At 38.6% G+C, this 23,182-nt stretch overlaps 1 protein-coding gene across 1 annotated transcript; it reads right to left on the bottom strand.

The window, feature by feature from the left end:
* Positions 1-264: 264 nt before the first annotated feature.
* Positions 265-22,719, bottom strand: LOC307123938 (NACHT, LRR and PYD domains-containing protein 12-like). Its single transcript, XM_079812803.1, has 15 exons — positions 22,524-22,719; positions 18,527-18,640; positions 18,226-18,321; positions 17,898-17,993; positions 15,673-15,768; positions 14,889-14,978; positions 7,755-9,551; positions 6,435-6,608; positions 5,306-5,476; positions 4,912-5,082; positions 4,507-4,677; positions 4,129-4,293; positions 1,010-1,180; positions 607-777; positions 265-494 (listed from the first exon to the last, which is right to left on the bottom strand). Exons 1-15 carry the CDS (start codon positions 22,580-22,582, stop codon positions 488-490), a joined length of 3,549 nt encoding a protein of 1,182 aa, XP_079668929.1. The 5' UTR covers positions 22,583-22,719; the 3' UTR covers positions 265-487.
* Positions 22,720-23,182: the final 463 nt, after the last annotated feature.

Genomic DNA, 23,182 nt, shown 5'->3' with positions numbered 1-23,182 from the left:
CCCACCGGCAATCTGATTCTTTGGGAGTTAGGTGTCTAGCCAATCAATGCGGTAGGCTGAAGGCACTGAAAGTTTTGCACTCTTACACCGAAAGTACTTGCTAACGGGAGCTGTGACCAAGCATCAGTTGTCTCTCAAATGTAAGATTTTAAAATGTATACAATGTTTAATAGGCAGCCAATGCCGTGTTGACAGAACCGGGCTAATATGGTCATACTTCCTGGTTCTAGTATGAACTCGAGCTAAATAAAGAGATACAGAATTAAACTACTTTGTCATTTATTATGGTAACAGGTAGTATGCAACATTAATAACACTGATAATGCAGGATATGCTGTTCATGCAAGTTAACATGTTTAATTACATATTTTTTGGTTTCACAACAACACATTAGTCAAGGAATAGCATTCAGTCACAGTCTTGTGACTGTACCATGACTTCAGTGTTGATGATGATGTCTCTATAGTGGCTCCATATTCACCATCATTTAATATCTGTCAGTAGAATAAAACAGACAGTAACGTGCATTAATGCTGACGCATCTGTTCAGAGGATTGACTAGTTCAAATTACATTATTATATTATATAATATGAATCAATACTTACTGCAGTGTCTCCAGCTTATATTGTGGATCATCTTTTAAAGCATGGAGACTCTTCACACTTGCATGTCGTAGTTTATTCACAGTCAGATCCAGTTCTCTGAGGTGTGAGTTTGATCTCAGAGCTGAAGTCAGAGCAGCACAACCTTCAGCTGTGATATGACAATTACTCAACCTGCAGAACGACACACACTTTAATCTCTCAGTTCAGCAGGAACTACACAACCACAGAGAGACTGAGATATTAAATACTAAATATGTGTGGGTTTAATGTTTTTATTACTTTTTTGTTTACTGTTTGCTTTATTGTATCATAAAATCACTATAATCCAAAAACAAGAACCACAATACCTTAAAATAATTTGATTATTTTTCCATTTAAGATTAATGTATGATTGTAGGCTTACATCAGTTTCTCCAGTTTACAGTGAGGATCCTTCAGTCCATCAGAGAGCAGCTTCAGACCTTTATCACCTATTTTATTCCCAGTCAGATCCAGTTCTCTGAGGTGTGAGTTTGATCTCAGAGCTGAAGTCAGAGCAGCACAACCTTCGGCTGTGATCTCACAGCATCTCAATCTGCAGAACAACGACACACACTTTAATCTCTTAGTTCAACTCAAAAAATGTGCAGAGCAGCGGGTTCCCAGGGCCCCCGAGTTGAGAACCACTGACATAAAATGCATATATGTAATGTCTAGTGCTTTGGTATTGTTTCATGATAATAATTTAATCATCACAATATATCTGATATTATCTAAAATTGTCCGTCACATTGATCTGACATCACTAGCACAACGCACTAGCATTTCGCTAGCCTGTTAACCTGCCATCCATGCTTACTGTCTTTATTCTCACGCATGCTCGCGCCTTTAATGAGTCCATCAAACAACTGTGTTGAGTTGGATAAGTCAACAAACATGGTGAGTCGTGTGAGTCAATCTCCTGTTATTGTCACTTGCACCGCCTGCCGTATAGCATTGCTTTCTCTGTCAGCAGTGAGGGCTACATATGTGATATATTGCAGGGAGATAGTCAGGCTGACGGAGAAGAACTAGAGACACGCATCCAAACTTTAATCGAGGACAGTAAGAATGCAAGGGCTCTAGATACTGCTTTGGATGTGATTAGCTTAGTGAACTCTGTACATTGTTCGTTTCCAGCTGTAGAGCCCGTGAAGCAGGGCAACTGGGTGACTGTGAGATGGCATAGTTGCGGGATAAAACAAAGCTGTTCTGTTTCAATTTGAGTAGAGAGAACCTGTTTGATATTCTGTGACAGACCCACTGAGAATCCTGTTGAAAGTGCCCTAGTTATTGACGATTCTGTTAAGGGACGGTCGCACTGCACTTTTCGTTCCATTGACTTCCATTCAAACGCATGCGAATGCGTCAGATCGGAAATGCAAGCTCATGCAGAAAGTTTCGTATTTTTCGCTGCATTCCAAAGTTCAAGCTTTGTGAACTCTGAGCTGCAATACTGCGTCGTGTGACAAGTAGAAGATTGATACGTCACGGCGTGATCTCTTGGCTGAATTAAAAGAATGATATTTTCTCAGTAGAGTTGATTGTATATATTTTACATTTTGAGTGCATTCTAATATGTTGAATTTATGTTTATAAAAAAGACGCTTCAGAAAGTGACGTCATATCATGACTGTTGCAGTGTCCGAAGAAATTTAGTGACCATAGTTACATGTTTGCCAGGAGCCAGAGCACCTGACATCAAAGCAAATTTAAAAGTGCTGGCTAATGCTAATCGAAAAAATTCTCTAAGATTATTATTCACGTTGGCACTAATTATGTTCGACTTCGCCAGTCAGAGATCACTAAACTTAACATTAAAGAGGTGTGTGAACTCGCAAGTACGATGTCTGACACTATAATATGCTCTGGCCCCCTTCCGGTTCGCCGGAGTGATGAGATACTTAGAAGACTGTCCTCACTCAATGGCTGGCCGTCTAAATGGTGTCCGCAGAATAATATAGGGTTCATAGACAATTGGATAAGTTTTGGGGCAGACCCGACCTATTAAAAAGAGATGGTATTCATCCCTCCTGGGGTGGTGCTGCTCTTCTCTCAAGTAATATGGCACATAGTCTAGGAGATGAACCTTTAATAACTGGGGCCCAGGTCAGGAAGCAGACAGACTGGCTAAACCGACCATCCGCTAGCTGTCTCACGTCACAGAAGTCAGATAAATCCCAACACATAGAGATTCTTTTACCTAGATATTATCACATATAGACTATGTCTGTTCCCTGAATTATTAAATACAAAAAACTCTCTAACCCATTTAACGGTAAACATTTAATTGATGTTCAACAAATAAAAGAAAACACATATAATACAGATGAACAAATGATAAAGCTTGGGTTGCTGAATATTATATTCCTTTCCTCAAAAACACTTATTGTTAATGATATGATTACAGATCATAACCTAGATAAACACGAGCCTTGTCTGAAAGGCAAAGGGGCAGGTGTTGCTGTAATTTATAGTAATATCTTCAGTATTACTGAGAAGTCTAGTTTCAAATATAATTATTTTGACGTGTTGAGGTAAATCCTGTTTGACATTTGTGTTGGCTACTGTATACAGGCCACCATACAGACTTTATCAAAGAATTTGCTGATTTTCTATCAGTTAGAAGTGGCTGCAGATAAATGACTATTTTTTTGTGATTTTAATGTCCATGTAGATAATGAAAAAGATGCATTGGGATTGGTATTTAGAGACATTCTAAACTATATTGCTAGGCAACACGTGTCAGGACACACTCATTGTTGTAATCATATACTTCAGATGTGCACACGCTTCGGACGCGTCAGTCAGCACGAGAAAGATTGTTTAGTTTACATCAGCATGAGTTTGAAAATCACATTTCATTGGTTCAGACTCATGCCATTGAGAATTCGATATGAACAATCACAAAGTTGTGAAATGCTGCACTTTAAAACACTACAAACTTGTGCTGAGGGGAAGTGCCAGTGGTGGAGAAGAGAGCATAAAAAAATGGCATTTTTCATGGACAAAGGAAAGGTACTCCTCTCAGAAACGTACAAATAAAGATACTTTGAGATGTTTGATTGCTATTTGGAGCATTGGGATTGCTAGACAAGGGCTTAATGAACTCGTTTTTGTGAAAACCTCAAATTTGACAAGCTGTTTGATAACGTAGTCAGGCAAAAGGCTAATCAAATGAATTACCTCTATGTGTCTGACGTTGTAAAGAGCGATACAATTGTGCATGTTTACTTCAGTAAAATTGAGCAAGAGGATCTCTGAGCTGGTGTGAGTGGAGACGGGGATAATTAGCATATTCATGAATCCACGTATACTAAATGAAGCAAGGGTGTAACGTTACATTCAATGCGTTACATACATGCTTTTTTATGTGGGAAAAAAACATTTAAATATGTCCTTTTGGTAATCAAAGATGAGTTTTAAGGGATAAAATGATTGACTACTGGGGGACTTTAAAATAACATTATTCTTGTTTCATTTAAGATAAATGTATGATCTTACATAATTTTCTCCAGTTTACAGTGAGGATCCTTCAGTCCATCAGAGAGCAGAGTCAGACCTTTACCTCCTATTTTATTCCCAGTCAGATCCAGTTCTCTGAGGTGTGAGTTTGATCTCAGAGCTGAAGTCAGAGCAGCACAACCTGTGATCTCACAGTATCTCAGCCTGCAATGACACACACTTTAATCTTAGTTCAGCAGGAACTACACAACCACATATTAAATACTAAATTGTGAAAAGTGTGGGTTTAATGTTTTTATTTGTTTACTTTTGCTTTATTGTGTTATCGTAAATCACTTTGATTTGAACAACACAAGGAGAATAATCCCATAAAACATTATTAGTCTTGTCTCTGCTAAGATTAATGTATGATCTTACTTCAGTTTCTTCAGTTTACAGTGAGGATCCTTTAGTCCACCAGAGAGCAGCGTCACACCTTTATCTCCTATTATATTCTCAGACAGATCCAGTTCTCTGAGGTGTGAGTTTGATCTCAGAGCTGAAGTCAGAGCAGCACAACCTTCCTCTGTGATCTCACAATTACTCAACCTGCAGAACAAAGACATACTTTAATCTCCCAATTCAGCAGGAACTACACAACCACAGAGAGACTGAGATATTAAATACTAAATCTGTGTGGGTTTAATGTTTAATAATAATTAAACAAAATTGTTTACTTTTGCTTTATTATGTGTTAATGTAAATCATTTAAACAACACAAGGAGAATAATCCCTTAAAATAATTTCATTAGTGTTTCAATTAAAATTATTGTATGATCTTACATCAGTTCCTCCAGTTTACAGTGAGGATCCTTCAGTCCATCAGAGAGCAGCTTCAGACCTTTATCTCCTATTATATTCCATGACAGATTCAGTTCTCTGAGGTGTGAGTTTGATCTCAGAGCTGAAGTCAGAGCAGCACAACCTTCAGCTGTGATCTCACAATCCCAAAACCTGCAACAACACACACTTTAAACTCTCAGTTCAGCAGGAACTACACAACCACAGAGAGACTGAGATATTAAATATGAAATGTGGGTTTAATGTTTTTTATTCTTATTTTTTGTTTACTTTTGCTTTATTATATGTTAATGTAAATAATTTGAACAACATAATGGCAATAATCCCTTAAAATAATTTGATTCTTGTCTCAGTAAAAATGTAAGTAGGATTTTACTTCAGTTTCTCCAGTTTACAGTGAGGATCCTTCAGTCCACCAGAGAGCAGATCCACTCCTGAGTCTTGCAGTTTACTCCCAGACAGATCCAGTTCTCTGAGGTGTGAGTTTGATCTCAGAGCTGAAGTCAGAGCAGCACAACCTTCAGCTGTGACACCACAACATCTCAACCTGTAGAACGACACACACTTTACTTCCTCAGTTCAGCAGGAACTACACAACCACAGAGAGACTGAGATATCAAATACTAAATCTGTGTGTTTAATGTTTTTATTGCTTTTTGTTTACTTTTGCCTTATTGTGTTATCAAAAATCCCTTTAATCCAAAAACATTTGAACAATAACCCTTTAAAATAATTAGATTATTTTTCCACTAAACCCCCTGGGGTCGGAAATCACACCGGTGTGACCACTTCACCTTTATTTGTGTAAACTTACAATAAAAACAAAATGTTTACAAAATGTCACAATAAAAACAGGATGCATGTTTCTCTCTCTCAGGGAAGTCCATTCTGAAACCAAGTGTGCCACACGAGTCCTGAAAAGAAAAGCCAACACATCTCGATCGCCCCACTAGGTGGCTGGATGCATAAAGCTTATAAACCCGCCCTCTCCATGAAATGTAATGGGGCATTGAGAAACTAAACAATCAAATTACACTTAAAATAATTTCCCCCCAAAGATGGTTTCTTTAATTTTGGGTAGTTGGGTATGTCACGCTGATGTTAGTTCAAGATGACGTTATGATTGACAGCTGAGATTGACAGCTTCTCTGAGCGAAGTAGTCACTGAGTCACCAACGGATATTTAAGGGAAATTCGAGAGGAGATTTGAGCTTTAACTTTAATTTCTGTTTCTGTGTGTTTCACAAAAAGTTGTTGATTACATTTTTGATTTTTTTTTTATCTTTACCATGCATAAATGTAATTTTCTCAAAACTACAAACTTTTACATATATGCTGCTCACATATTGTTGTAGCAGAGTTTGTGCTGAATACAGTGTAATCAGACTTTAGCCATGAAAATGTTACAAGTAACAGAAATAAGCAAATGTAAGTGCATGTCAAAACACTTCCAGGGCCCAGAAAACACCTCAGACCAGAGGGTTAAGTTTAATGTATGATCTTACATCAGTTTCTCCAGTTTACAGTTAGGATCCTTCAGTCCATCAGAGAGCAGCTTCAGACCTCCATCTCCTATTTTATTCCCAGATAGATCCAGTTCTCTCAGTTGTGAGGAGTTTGATCTCAGAGCTGAAGCCAGAGCAGCACAACCTTCATCTGTGACACCACAATCACTCAACCTGAAGAACAACGACACACACTTTAATCTCTCAGTTCAGCAGAAACTACACAACCACAGAGAGATTGTGGTATCAAATATTACATCTGTGTGGGTTTAATGTTTTTATTACTTTTTGTTTACTTTTGCTTTATAGTGTTTTAAATGTAAATTATGATCTGAAAAATATAAGGATAATAATCTCTTAAAATAGTATTATTCTTGTTTAAATTAAGACACAAAGGACAGTTTAAGTGTGGAATTCATCAACAATCGCAATGATTAGAGTGGTTGCAACAACCACAACATTTAAATATACACAGTGTCACAGAACAAAAACAATATTAGTAATATATCTGCAATTAAATTACTAGTGATTTTGATACAAATAACTGAATAATTGTTAATGAAGTAGGGTTTTTAATAAGTTTATTAAGATTGTTAATAAGTAAAATATTTGGGGTTTAAAGCAACATAATGCAATGCAATTATGATTTCAAAGAGTATAGGATGAATTCAGGTTGATTGGGACAATTTTTCTTAGTTTTGGCAAAAATTGTCAGAAGATTGTGTAAACTATTCGATACACAAAATACTCAAATATAGCCTATATCTCAAACTGTTTGTCCAAGTGCAAAATTGCTACAAATTTAACATCAGTGCAAGAACAAAATGTATGCAACTTAAATTAAATACTCAGTCAGGGGTCAGGATTATAAAAAATGTAGGTTAAACTGTACTCACAGCACATGCAATGATGGAGCAGAGAAGGATTTTGAACAGAACCGCTCTGAGATGCCAATCACGAGTTGCGTGAACAGTGTGCATTGCTTGGCTATTCTTTTCGTTTTGAATTGTTTTGTTTAAAAAGAGACATTTCAAGCTTTCTATACACATATTTCTCATGTCTGTGAGGCAAGTCTATATGCTGACTTTCGGTTCATTTAAGAGACGCGCTCCAGTTCACATACAACGCAAGTGATCGCGCCAACGCCTCCATGTCATGATTATATTGTCTGCTATAGCCTATTTGCTTCTTATTTATTAATGAATTATTTTGGTTAAAAAAGAAAAGAAAAAAGGCCAAATTAATATTACCATAGGCAACATAGAACAGAGAAGCACATCACTACAACACACACACACTGATGATTGTCCTCAGACTTACTGAGCTGATCTGGAAGCTTCAACCACAGGCAAGAGCTTCTGAAGAACTTCATCCCGTGTCATGTGGTTTTGGCCTTTTTTCCTGCTTATGTATTTACTTAAATGAAACTCATCCAAACACTCAGAAGTTAATAAAACAAAGACAACAGCTGACCACTGTGACGAGGACAATCTGGTGCTTGAAAGACCTCCAGATCTGAGACACTCCTGGATTTCATTCACAAGAGAATGATCTCCCAGTTCATTTAAAGAGTGGAACAGATTGATGGATTTCTCTGGCGAGGGATTCATTCTTATTCTTATTTTAATGTACTCTATTGTTTTCTCTTCATTGTACAAGATGTTTCTAACATGTGTCAGAAGAGTTTTCAGGAGCGTCTGATTGGACTCCAGCGAGAGACCCAGAAGGAACCGCAGGAAAAGGTCCAGATGTCCATTTCTACTCTGCAGAGCCTTGTCCACGGCTCTCTGATGCAGGTCAGATATCGTGTGACATGTGAACTCGTGTGCATGTTTTGAGGTGAGGTTTTCATTGAGCACATCCCTCTTGTACAGCAGGAATGAAAGCAGCACATAAAGAGCCGCCAGATGCTCCTGAATGCTCAGATGAACAAAGCAGAAGACTTTCCCCTGATACAAGCCCAACTCCTCTCTGAAGATCTGAGTGCACAGTCCTGAGTACACGGATGCTTCTGCCTCATCAATGCCACACTCTCTCAGGTCTTCCTCATAGAAGATCAGGTTGCCTTTCACAAGCTGATGGAAGGCCAGTTTCCCCAGTTTGAGGATCATGTCTTCATCCTTCACTTTCTTCTCATAGTCCTTCTCATGTTTGATGTTGGACTGAATGATCAGGAAGTGTGTGTACATTTGAGTTAGAGTCTTGGGGATATTTCCTTTCCATGATCTCCTCAACATCTTCTCTAGAACAGTGGCTGAGATCCAGCAGAACACTGGGATGTGGCACATGATGAAGAGGCTCATTGATGACTTCAGGTGTGAGATGATTTTATCAGCCAGACTCTGATCACTGATTCTCCTCCTGAAGTATTCCTCCTTCTGTGGCTCATTGAAGCCTCGTACCTCAGTTACTCGATGGACACACTCAGAAGGGACGAGATCAGCAGCTGCGGGTCTGGAGGTGATCCAGATGAGAGCAGAGGGAAGCAGATTCCCCGCAATGAGGTTCGTCAGCAGCACCTCCACTGAGGCTGATTCAGAGATATTACATAGTTTCACATTAAAGTCCAGAGACAGGCGACACTCATCCAGACCATCAAAAACAAAGACAACTGTATATTCATCACTGAATGGTTTCATTTCTTTGGTTTCAGGGAAAAAAACCTGCAGAAGATCTGAAAGACTGAGTGTTTTGTCCTTCATTAGGTTGAGCTCTCTGAAAGGAAGTGGAAATATGAGCTGGACGTCCTGATTCTCTTTCCCTTCAGCCCAGTCCAGGATGAACTTCTGCACAGAGACTGTTTTCCCAATGCCAGCGACTCCCTTTGTCAGCACAGTTTTGATGGGTTTGTTTTGTCCAGGTAAAGGTCTAAAGATGTCAGTGCATTTGATCGGCGTGTCCTCTGTTGCTGCTCCCCTTGATTGAGTCTCAATCTGTCTCACCTCATGCTCATTATTAATGTCTCCACAATCACTCTCTGTGATGTAGAGCTCTGTGTAGATCTCATTCAGCAGTGTTGGGTTTCCCTGCTTTGCTGTTCCCTCATACAGACACTCAAACTTCTTCCTCACATTTGATCTAAATGTCTTGAGGGCTTCGGCATGTTGATGGTCACTGCTGTAAATAGATTAAAATAAATTAAAAAATTGTTAGATAGCATTTACATATGCAATATAGTTGTTAGATAACTGATATGCATATAATATGCATAATTTTATATTGCAATATTGTCATAATATTAGTATATGTCTTTATTATTCACATTTAAGGTTTAACATAATATTAGAGAAACAGAGGAAAAAACACCAGAAGGTCTGTCAGAAGAGTGTGAAATGCAGTGGTGGAATGTATACCTATAGTTTATTTATTTATTAGTTTATTTGACAGGGACAATGCAGAAAATACATTGCTACAATTTCAAGCAGCCGATGCTCCACATATAGGCTTCTAGCCAAAGGCTAATTTGCAGCCCCAGTCCCTGGTTAGGCTTTTTTAACAACAATAAAAGAATCGCACAAGCAACAAAAAATGTATGTATAAAAAACAGTGATAAAATAAATCTAAGACTGTGTATAACCATCAATGTTCACAAACCTGATTTTGTTTGAACCACTTTTTTATATTTGTTTGAAAGATGTTTAACTCAGTTTGCATTTTTAGTTCAGCTGGCAGGCTGTTCCAAAGCAGTGTACCTTGAACCGAAAATGTGGATTGTGCAAATTTAGTTTTCCTCTTCGGTACTTTGCAATTCTGATTGGATGCACCTCGTGTGGTCATCCCCTTACTATGTTGTTTTGTTACTAATTGGCATATGATATCTGGAGCAAGATTGTTTATACATTTAAAAAACATTTTAATAAGAGACAAATTTATAAAATTTTCAAAGCTAAGCAGATTATACTTTTGTACAATATTACAATGATGCCATCTAACTGGTTTCTTGTCCAAGATTTTTAGCGTTTGTTTATATACAGATGTAACCGGTTTGATAGTTGTTTGAGAAACCTGACTCCAGACAGTCACACAATAAGATAAATGTGAGAAGATCATTGCATGCATGTATAACTTAGCTGCCTTTAAGGGTATATACGGCCTAATCAAATAAAAACAATTCAAGTTTGTTCTGATGGTCCCAAACAACCTTTTTACATGCAGATCAAATTTTAATTGAGAATCTAAAATAACACCTAAATATTTAAAATCATTAACGGTCTCTATTGCCTTTTGATTGATATTAATTATAAAACCATTCATTTCCTTCCTTCTAATTGAAAAACACATTGAGACAGTTTTTGAACAATTCAAGGTCAAACAGTTGTTTTGCAGCCACTGTGACACACCAGTCATTTCATGTCTTAATATATCTGCAGCCAAGCGTGGAGTCTTTGCTGATACATAAATCACTGTGTCATCTGCATATAACTGACATTTAGTTTTTGTACAACAATTTGGTATATCATTGACATACAAGGAAAACAACAGTGGACCTAAGATTGACCCTTGAGGGAGACCCGTCTCATTGTTTTGTAAAGATGATCTTGAATTATTTATCTTAACACACTGATCTCGAGATTCTAAATATGATCTGAACCAATTGATTGCCTGCTGAGAAAAACTAAACATATTTAATTTATGCAGGAGTATTTCATGATTCACAGTATCAAATGCCTTTATAAAGGTCTAAAAATACTGCGCCTACCACATTACCGTTATCTAAAGCTCCCTTAATAAACTCTGTAAGATAGCAGTTTGCCATTTCTGTTGAGTTGTATACCAGAAGAGCATGGTGTTAACAACATTCAATGTCATGAGTTTGGTTCCCAGGGAATGCAAGGATATATACAGTGAGGAAAAGAAATATTTGAACACCCTGCTATTCTACAAGTTCTCCCACTTAGAAATCATGGAGGGGTCTGAAATTGTCATCGTAGGTGCATGTGCACTGTGAGAGACATAATCTAAAAAAAAAATCCAGAAATCACAATGTATGATTTTTTAAACTATTTATTTGTATGATACAGCTGCAAAGTATTTGAACACCTGTCTATCAGCTAGAATTCTGACCCTCAAAGACCTGTTAGTCTGCCTTTAAAATTTCCACCTCCACTCCATTTATTATCCTAAATTAGACGCACCTGTTTGAGGTCATTAGCTGCATAAAGACACCTGTCCACCCCATACAATCAGTAGAATCCAACTACTAACATGGCCAAGGCCAAAGAGCTGTCCAAAGACACTAGAGACAAAATTGTACACCTCCACAAGGCTGGAAAGGGCTACGGGGAAATTGCCAAGCAGCTTGGTGAAAAAAGGTCCACTGTTGGAGCAATCATTAGAAAATGGAAGAAGCTAAACATGACTGTCAGTCTCCCTCGGACTGGGGCTCCATGCAAGATCTCACCTCGTGGGGTCTCAATGATCCTAAGAAAGGTGAGAAATCAGCCCAGAACTACACGGGAGGAGCTGGTCAATGACCTGAAAAGAGCTGGGACCACCGTTTCCAAGGTTACTGTTGGTAATACACTAAGACGTCATTGTTTGAAATCATGCATGGCACGGAAGGTTCCCCTGCTTAAACCAGCACATGTCCAGGCCCATCTTAAGTTTGCCAATGACCATTTGGATGATCCAGAGGAGTCATGGGAGAAAGTCATGTGGTCAGATGAGACCAAAATAGAACTTTTTGGTCATAATTCCACTAAACGTGTTTGGAGGAAGAAGAATGATGAGTACCATCCCAAGAACACCATCCCTACTGTGAAGCATGGGGGTGGTAGCATCATGCTCTGGGGGTGTTTTTCTGCACATGGGACAGGGCGACTGCACTGTATTAAGGAGAGGATGACTGGGACCATGTATTGCGAGATTTTAGGGAACAACCTCCTTCCCTCAGTTAGAGCATTAAAGATGGGTCGAGGCTGGGTCTTCCAACATGACAATGACCCGAAGCACACAGCCAGGATAACCAAGGAGTGGCTCTGTAAGAAGCATATCAAGGTTCTGGCGTGGCCTAGCCAGTCTCCAGACTTAAACCCAATAGAGAATCTTTGGAGGGAGCTCAAACTCCGTGTTTCTCAGCGACAGGCCAGAAACCTGACTGATCTAGAGAAGATCTGTGTGGAGGAGTGGGCCAAAATCCCTCCTGCAGTGCAAACCTGGTAAAAAACTACAGGAAACGTTTGACCTCTGTAATTGCAAATAAAGTCTACTGTACCAAATATTAACATTGATTTTCTCAGGTGTTCAAATACTTATCTGCAGCTGTATCATACAAATAAATAGTTAAAAAATCATACATTGTGATTTCTGGATTTTTTTTTTAGATTATGTCTCTATCAGTGGACATGCACCTACGATGACAAATTCAGACCCCTCCATGATTTCTAAGTGGGAGAACTTGCAAAATAGCAGGGTGTTCAAATACTTATTTTTCTCACTGATTATACACTCACCTAAAGGATTATTAGGAACACCTGTTCAATTTCTCATTAATGCAATTATCTAATCAACCAATCACATGGCAGTAGCTTCAATGCATTTAGGGGTGTGGTCCTGGTCAAGACAATCTCCTGAACTCTAAACTGAATGTCAGAATGGGAAAGAAAGGTGATTTAAGCAATTTTGAGCGTGGCATGGTTGTTGGTGCCAGACGGGCCAGTCTGAGTATTACACAATCTGCTCAGTTACTGGGATTTTCACGCACAACCATTTCTAGGGTTCACAAAGAATGGTGTGAAAAGGGAAAAACATCCAGTATGCGGCAGTCCTGTGGGCGAAAATGCCTTGTTGATGCTAGAGGTCAGAGGAGAATGGGCCGACTGATTCAAGCTGATAGAAGAGCAACTTTGACTGAAATAACCACTCGTTATAACCGAGGTATGCAGCAAAGCATTTGTGAAGCCACAACACACACAACCTTGAGGCGGATGGGCTCCCAGAATGCATTGCACCATTGAAGCATGTCACCATTGTTGAGATTCATATGCTGATTCTTGACGTCTGTGTGTGAGTAAAACTCACATGAGCCCAAAATATGTAAATGATGTGTTATAAATCATTTGATGTTCTGATTTATTCTATTATTCTCTTGCTGTAGGATCAAAACAATAAAACATAATTAATAACATATTATCCGTATAAACCTCCCACATAATATCAATGAGTTAAGCCAATATATGATGATTATATTCTTATCATCGATCAGCTTACAGCATATGCATATTAGTTTCTCTTGCTGCTCTCACCATAACAAACAGACACAGCTGTCAAGAGCCTGACTAAAGCACACACTGATCGCCACAATGGTAACATCAAATCAAACTATTACTTTCAAATAAGTAATCAACATCTAAGCCTCTTCTTAATTCTTAATACAAACTTCTGTAGATGTCTGACAGAAATAAAGTCAGTCTGGTAAGTAATAAGTGAAGCTAATGTTGTTTGTGGAGTTGTTTAATCAGATCTTGAGAGATGTAATGTATTTTATCTTCAGTTGATTTCATCCAAGGCTGTGGCTGGAAGTAGTTCTTGTGTTTCTCTTTCCTTCAGTGATTATGCTTGTTAACAGCAGGTGTTCTTCACTAATACAAAATCATTATTCAATCACTTAATTATCTCATTACCTCCAACACTGATTAAGTGTTACATTAAACAGCCTGTAGTGTGCACACTAAGCAGTGTTCATTTCATCTGGGCAAATCCATGTGGGGCCTACATGGAAACTGGGTGCAAAACTGGCTGGGTCCCAGTTAGATAGCCCAGGTCAAACCCATTTGGGCCCCACATGGCTCTGCTGGCTGGGGGCTGTTTTGGCAGCAAAAGGGGGACCAACATAATATTAGGAAGGTGGTCATAATGTTATGCCTGATCGGTGTATATATATACTAACAGCTGCAAATAAGTATTTGAACACCTGAGAAAATCAATGTTAATATATATACCTTGAATGCAAAGTGTCAAGTGTTACCATAGAATCCAACTGACATGAATGTTGGACCTCCTATATGGAGGCATCCCAACTTGACTAACAGAACATCAATAGATCAAATGAAGAAAAATAGTGTCCAACTCAAACTAGAATCAAAAGTAAAGTCCAAGGGAGAGCTGGTGGAACAAACCAGAGAGGTTCAGGCAGACCCAGCCAAGGTTCCCCCAAAGTATCCCCTGGAGCTGCCACAAAGGTCTCCTCCAACCACCCTTTCTTTTATGATGCTGCCTAAAATTACTGGCATAGGCGGGGAGCAGGGCATGACATTAATACCCACCAATGGAATGAAAATATAAAGGAGTCAGGGAAATAACTAATAAGGGAAACAAATGATCCCAACAATACAAATAAAACATGAGACATAAGACATGAGTGTCAGGCCCCAAAACAACATAAGTCTGTCTGGATAAATGCATAAACGGTAATGTAAACATGTATAAACAATGAAAGTTTAGCACAGCATTTACCTGAACCCAAGTTCAGTGTGTCCAATACGTTGAGGATTTACTGACCGGTCACTCTTCATGGACACACAGCTGGATTCTGGAGGGCCCAGTCTGTGCATTGAGATGAACACAAAAAAGTGAATGTAATTTACACACTCTTATATTAATCACTTTTGTAATGATCGATTGTTTTAGGTAAAATTTGTATTAATATGTACTGTCCTGTCAGAAACATAACAGAATGTCTAGGTTACTAATGTAACCACTATTCCCTGAACGAGGGAACGGAGACATTACGTCAGAACTGAACTGATGAATTGCGATCTTGCCTGAGAGCCCAATCACCTTCGAGTGGTAACAGAACCAGCCAATGCACATTGGCGAGTAAGATTTGCATCGCACCAACACAGGAACAGCTCCTTCTTGTTCCGCAGACTCACTGAACGATGGTTGAAGACCAGAGTGAAACAACATCCGCTCGGCTCCGAAGTGGATGCTTAATGTGTGAGTTTGCACGCTGTCTTATATACCCGGAAGCACGGAGAATGGGAATGCATTGGCTTGCTCTGTTACCACTCGAAGGTTATTGGGCTCTCAGATGACATCCCAAATCATCAGTTTAGTTCTGACGTAACGTTGAGCGTGACTGATAGGGAACTATTAACTGTTATAGTCCACATATTGGAGCTGCTAATTACGATCTTCGTTCTAAAATGCATTGCATACAGGCACTGAAGACACTTTACAACATTATATTTAAACAATTATTTGTAATAAGATAAAGATACGTTAGTTCAGTGTTTACCTAAACCCAGGATCAGTGTGTCCACTAAGCTTAAGTGGAGGATCCATTGACTGGTCACTCTTCATCGACACACAGCTGGGTTCTGGACGGTCCACTCTGTGATTGAAGTTTAACACAACAATGTTATTCACACACTCTTATTAGCGTGGCTATGTTTGATAATTTCTGTTCAGAGACTTTCATTTTGAAGTTTTGATTTCTGGCACATGTGAATTTCTGTTTTCATGGGTTTACTTCCTGTTTCCTTGGTTTCCAATGGGTTCTAGTGTGTTCTCAGTTGCTTCCATAGTTACTGATTTGGTTCTTCACTGTATCTTGTTTAGTTGAACGTCACCCTGTGTATTTTTACTCCTTTATACTCCTATACTTTATACATGGCACCACTAAACTCAGGGCTGGACTGGGACAAAAAAAAAAATCAGCCCTGACATTTGTGGTCCAGGCGGCCCAACGCTATGTCCAGTCGGACATCACCCGTATATTTGCTTCTTAAACAAGTGGGCCCCACAAATGCGTAGCTTATAGAGAGTCATTATTCCAAAACACTTATGATGTATGTTAAGATTGTGTATACTTTTAGTTAATGTTAAGTTATTAAAGGGGTCATGAACTGGCTTTTTTTATACTGTTGTCTGAGGTCAATTTATGACATTCACGTGGTTATTACATTCAAAAACATCATAATGAATAAGTAATAGGCTATTTTTTACCCTGGTTTTGAGCCTAGCTCCTGAAACACTTGGTTTTTATGGGTGTGGCGCATTGCATATTATAATGAGTTTCGACTCCCCCGTCAGGTCAGTACACATGAGGAATTGTTTTGAATAAATCACAACCAGAATGATTCACCCATACATGTTTGACCCAGAGTCTGATCCCGAATCACAGGACAATGAACCAACAACACCTCAAATACAAAGGATACTCCAGCCTGTGACAGCGTGGCTATCGTTAAGTTGGACCCTTCTGTGACTGGTTAGACACATACACATGAGAGAACATACACATATCAAACGATCTGTAACAACCCACGTGAGCTGGAACTTCATTAAAAATAAAGTTCAACCCCGCATTCCAAATATTGGAATCCGAAGGAAGCTTATGCGGCGACTGTGTTCTTCCACAACCAGGCACTGCACAATATTTTGTAATCTTTAACGGGATGTTTACTGTTTGGTAGCTCAATCAGGTTTAGAGCTACGTAGGCCTATGTTATTTATCTATTACATATCGTGCGTGAATCGGTGGCCCGGGCTAGAGAATTAGGCATTGGTCTTCTTCTGTTGAGGCGGCGTTTCACTGCTCTCTGACATCAAAGGGAAGCAAATTCTCTCGTTTGTTGAGCCAGCTGTAAATAAAAGCTTTTATTTGACTAACAATGAAGTTTTCAGCTCTGAACCGTACAGGAATTTCTTATATTATGATGACCTTTTATATATCAAATGCTCAAGGAAAAGTTGATTTCTCAAATCACGACCCCTTTAAGCAACAGTATCAGGTAATTTTTTTTTTCGTTGTGTTTTATATAAAGACCAATAGGGGGTGCTCGAGGCATATGTTAAAAGAGTGATCCACGTTTGTTTTTACCATGAAATGAGAGTTCTGTGTCTTTATCAAAATCAACATATGAATGATTTATATCTCTCATCCACCCCCAACCCACCCACAATTAATCTGAATGCTGTTTTATTACTTGGCCCGCCCGATCCGCGGATTATCTGCAGTGTCCGAGGATATAACCGCTATCCCCACATCACAACTGTACATGTTTGGGGATTTGACCTGAAGTTTGCATTAATCAGCAATGGATAGTGTGTTCAGATCGTCTTGAACAATTTGAGAACATTTGGCGGCATCCGCCTCCTAACTTTTATCTCTTATCAGCACCACCTTTGTGCTTCGGACTGTCCATTTTGAGAGATGGAGAAGAAGGGGTGAAGCGAAGATACTTCGCTTTGTCCATGGCGCATTGTGATTGGGTTTACACTGTCAATACAGAATACAAAGCAATGGGCCACTATTCCTGCTTGGCAACAACAACATTGTATTGGCCCCATAGTGTGTCGGCCAAGGTGACTGAATTATTTCCAATTATAATGTGATATATATTGTTGAATACATGGTAGCAAGTGATTATCTTCTGATATTCATTGAATACAGGCATTGAAAAATGATTTCATTTCAGCACAGAAGATATAATAAGACAAACGGTTTAAAGCATTTACCTAAACCCAGGATCAGTGTGTCCACTAAGCTTAAGTGGAGGATCCATTGACTGGTCACTCTTCATGGACACACAGCTGAATCCTGGACGGTCCAGTCTGTAGATTGAGTTAAACACAAGAGAATTTAATTCACACACTCTTAAATTCATGACTTTTATTTAACTGATTCAGACTAAATTATTCCATTAATATGTATTTTGCTGTTGAAGATTGTATAGCAAGTGCACATGTTTATAGCAAGTGCCGTGTTGATTAAGATATTTTAATATCTTTTGAAATGCATTGCAACACAGATATAATAAGATAAATGGTTTAATACAGTGATTACCTAAACCCAGGATCAGTGTGTCCACTAAGCTTAGGTGGAGGATCCATTGACTGGTCACTCTTCATTGACACACAGCTGGGTTCTGGAGGGTCTGGTCTGTGCATTCAGATGAACACAACATGCAATTCACACACTCGTATTTTCATGATTTATGTAATCAACTGATTTGTGTGACTGAATTATTCCATTAATATGTGATCAATTGTTGGAGACATTACAGTACACATCCATATATCAGGCACTGAATAATTCTTCATTTCAACACAGAAGATGTATAAAGACAGTTTAATACAGTGCTTACCTAAACCCAGGATCAGTGTGTCCACTAAGCTTAAGTGGAGGATCCATGGACTGGTCACTCTTCATGGACACACAGCTGGGTTCAGATGACTTTGGTCTTTGCATCAGGACTGAACTGGAACAGAACATGAAGAAAAATTAGAATGAGACACTGTGATAATGATTGATTGTTGATTAACTGACTAATTATGCTAAAGGAAATATGTACCAACAACCAGGAAATGGTGCCATTTGTGCCTGAAAACCACACTTTACCAACTTTAAATGATTAAGATGAAAGCACAGATTTTAAATAAGAGGATACATAAAGCTGTGGTAATATCACCCAGCTTATATGTGCCTCTGTAAAAATCACACATTAATTCAAATTTGTATTGCCGTTTTTTCAAGACAACATAAATTCCCTTGCACAACAAACATGTCCTTGCCATAAACACATTAAGCCCCAACCTTTACCACCCCCACATAATGGAGGGAACAAGGAAAACAATAAATAAAATCATTTAAAATAATAAAAAAAAATAAAGATAAAGAAAAACACGGATGTACAAGTTTTTCTCTAATGAATAGCATTATGTGATGTACTGAAAGAGACATTCAGTGTTCAATATTATCCGAGTCTGAATCAGAGGGGTTTAATAAAATTCAAGAAAGGATCCCAGGTGATACTGAAGGGTTTAAGGGAACCTCAAAGCAAAAATAACACATTAATAATTATAATTCTAGTTACATAGATAACTGTGGTTCTGTGAATTCTGGATGATTATCAAAGGCGGGCCCTAAGCACTACACTGTAAAATCCAACAGTTGTTCTTACTAAGAATTTTTTAGTAAACTTTACTTAATGTCCAATAATTTGTTGACCTTACTTAAAACAAGTAAGTAATCTGAACTATTTGCATGCAATGCCTTCGTTACTTAGAAAACTCAAGTAAACATTACTTGACTGGTTTGAGTACCATTTTGCCAAAGCAAAAAAACAAGCGGGTGGACGGGCGGACGGGCAAAGTGTTTTTGAGGCGGGGCAATTTGTTCTAGACTTATCACTCATTTCCTCCACTTCTTCTCACCATAATTGTGATTAGTGTTCCCTTTGGTTGGACACTTGGAACTTCATTCATATTATAGTAATTAACTTCCTATTAATGCAGCAATGCAACAAGAAATTGATTTCAAAACAAGGGAAGTAATTACATATACATATATATATATATTTATATATATATATATATATATATATATATATATATATATATATATATATATATATATATATATATAAAATATTTGTCCATTAATGATATAGAACATAACTATTTTTCATGTCAAATAATGACCTTTTAACATTTTTTTTGCTAATATTTATGGCATAACCTTTTAATTGAGTTGATATAATCCCTCTATGTTTGTCACAATATCATTTGGCTATGCTCGAGTGTGTCACACACACACTTCAACATTCAGCATGCAAAACACAACAATGGTAACAAGGATTTTTTTTTTATTTATTTTTTTTATTATTATTAATACGACCTTTACTATTTTACTTGCTGTCATTATTGGGGTTATACTGACAAAAGACAAATAGTAAAATAAAGGCAAAAATAGTAAAACGAAGCAATTAATTTATTCATGCCACAATGCACTCTGGGAGTACCCTTCCTCAGATCCCAGATAGAATTAAGTTGACAAAACTTAAACGGTTTAAGTAAGAACAACTTGCTTACTTAATGCTTACTTAATTGAATTAAGGCAACAAGTTTGCACAATTTAATTAAGTAAACTGAACTAATTAGTTTTTACAGTGTAGTGCAGGGTTCCTCAAATCCGGCCCTAGTGGGCCACTGTCCAGCTCAAACCCTGATCAAACTCACCTGCCTGTAATCTTCTAGTAACTCTGAAGACTGAGGCTGAATCCGAAATTAAATAGGGCATTATTTGAGGGAGCAGCCATTTGTAGTGGTGTCCGAAACCATAGTGGACGTTATTGAGTGCACTCATTCTATCCCACATTGCACCGCAATAACGAGTTTCAAGCCGATGTACACTCAACGGCTGTCCGACTTCACACACTCGTTTTCATTCACTCCTTCAAGTGAACTATATTAGTGGATAACGTAGGGAATAGTGATTGAGGGTTTAGGGGGCGATTTCGGATTCAGCCTGAAGCTCCTTCAAGTGTGTTTGATTAGGGTGGAACCAAACTCTACAGGACAGTGGCCCTCCAGGACTGGATTTGAGGAACACTGCACTAGTGGATACTCACAGCATCAGCCAGATGGGTTGAGAAAATATACCAACAAACTGAACAAAGTCACATAAGCCAAGTTGTCACCGGAGGAAATTTCCACAGGAACTAGGAACTTTGGGGTGGTAGTACTCTGTGTGTTTCGACCGCAGGAACCAGGGTCTAAATGAAGTTCCGGGTAAATATTTCCCCCTCCGAACGGCCCTGCTCCCGAGGTAGTACTTTTTCAAAGTTCGGGAACTTTTGGGGGTGGGACTTGGGCGCTGAACATGCTGATTGGTTGAGCTCACGCAGCATTTCATTTCAACCGGCATTTTAAAAAGTATTTTGCGAGGATCGTTCTGCGTTCAGCAAATGCTCTTCCTGTCTGATGGAAAGTGTTCGTCTCAGCCATCTCACGATCAATGTCCACAATAGCTGATAATAACATGCGTTGTCTTATTTTAAATCTAGCTTTACGAGCTTTCAAGATACGCTTTAGTATCAGTGCTTGTCTCTTTTCCGCCATTTTGTTAATGACCTCTTTATTAAACCAATACATAACTAGCAAAAACAGCCCTGCTTGCATCTCCTCGTTATTGTTGCAGACAGTATCGCGCAAAAATGATCACTGTCAGTCGCTGACTGGGAGGAGCAGCCGCGCGCAGTCCTACGTCACCGGACTAATTTGCCTAATCTTCTCAGTACTTTAGACCGCAGTGGAAACGAAGACAGCAGCAGGTCTGGGGAAAAAAAAGTTCCTGTAAAAAAAAGTTCCTGGTACAAATTGTTCCGGGTAATTTCGGTGGAAACGAGGCTATAGTGACAGGCTGAGCCTCAAGGAACAGCCACATTATCTCTGTTTGATATGTTTAAGACAAATATTATTAGTAGCAGCCACATAACATCTCAAGACTGGCTGGACAAGAGGTGATCCCGTGACTGATCTGATTGGAATGAAGAGATTGTTTCTCTGATTTACAAACTCAGCAGCACTTCAGGCAGAAAAGATGGATTTGGTCAAAGCACAATGGCAGAATCCTCTAATGCAAACAAAGTCAAGTACGAGTCATAATAAATCCTACTCAAGAAAATGTGGGCTACGAGCTGGCCTTAATTGTCTCACACCCTTAAAAAATATTGGAGAAAATACTTTTTTTCTTTTGGTGATTTGCTAGGAAAAAGTGTGGTTCTTAACACAAAAGTATCATGTTAGAAATTAAGCGAAGAAAGTAGAAATCCAACTTTATGACTTTTGTGTCTACATTGACAATACAATAAAAACCTATAGGCTAAGGACTTTAAAGGTTTATGAACTTTACACTATTTATTTGATATTTTTATACCTTAATGTATTTTAGTATATCTATGTCAGAGCAAATAATGGCCTTATATCATTAAACTGCACCACATTATTTACAATGGGTTTGTGCAACTGTTTATGCCATTAAAATATTGTGCTGGTAAATCTGGAGAAAAGCAACTTTTTGAACCATATAAACTCCTGTAAATATGATGTCAGAAGACAAATATCCAAATACAAAAATCGCACAGGTGTTATAAACAGAAGATTGTCACAACGTTAAACACAGTCTGTCTCTCGATGTCTTGGTGTTCTGAATGGAAATACAAACAAAATATGTCTACTTTAGTCTACACAGAACCATAAAAAGATGTAGGCTATTATAGTTCACGAAACCCGCGATCCTATGGAATGGGCTCCAGGTAGAAAACACTATAAGCGTCACGCCATTGCATCTGTAAGACTCACCTGTGTGGAAATGTATCTGCGGACAGATCTTCATAATGCTGACCTGCATGATGTTCCATCAATATAAAATCTAAATGAAGGAAACTCAACACTTTGATATCAGTGTCAAGATGTGTAGGCTATATTTTCATCACATAGATCAACATAGGCCGATGGATCGTACTTTCACTTTGAAAACAGAACAGAAAAGGGGCGGATCTTTCCCCTGGATTCTTCAATGACGCCACTGTTCATTTCTCGCGGACAGCTCTCGACTCTCACGTGAAAATCCGAGATCGCCCCCTAAACCCTCAATCACTATTCCCTACGCCAACTTAGAGAAAGAGAGCAGAGAACACTTATAGGGGTGTGTTCACACTTGTAGTTCGGTTCACTTGGTTATTTGGGCTGGACCAAAAAAAACAAACAAACAAACATTCAGGCTGAATCCAAAATCGCCCCCCTAAACCCTCAATCAGTATTCTCTATGTAAAGGAGTAAAACGAGTGAGTGAAGTCGGACAGCCGTTGAGTGTTCATCGTCTTTACACTCGTTATTGCAGTGCAATGTGGGATTGAATGAGTGCACTCGATAAAGTCGACTGGTCTCGTACACCATTACAAATGGCTGTGCCCTCAAATAGTGCCTTATTTAAAGGTATAGGGGTGATTTCAGATTCA

This window comes from Gobio gobio (assembly GCF_949357685.1).
Source record: "Gobio gobio genome assembly, chromosome: 3".
Lineage (NCBI taxonomy): Eukaryota > Metazoa > Chordata > Actinopteri > Cypriniformes > Gobionidae > Gobio > Gobio gobio.
This window is presented reverse-complemented; position numbering and strand designations above follow the sequence as displayed.

Excerpts from the sequence above, each read along its gene's own strand:
- LOC307123938 (XM_079812803.1), bottom strand. The coding sequence starts at position 22,582 with ATGGAACATCATGCAGGTCAGCATTATGAAGATCTGTCCGCAGATACA. Across the intron at positions 5,083-5,305 it reads TGTAAACTGGAGAAACTGAA|GTTTTGGGATTGTGAGATCA; the intron begins GTAAAATCCTAC and ends GTGTTGTTGCAG. Across the intron at positions 1,181-4,128 it reads TGTAAACTGGAGAAAATTAT|ATTGAGATGCTGTGAGATCA; the intron begins GTAAGATCATAC and ends GTTGTTCTGCAG.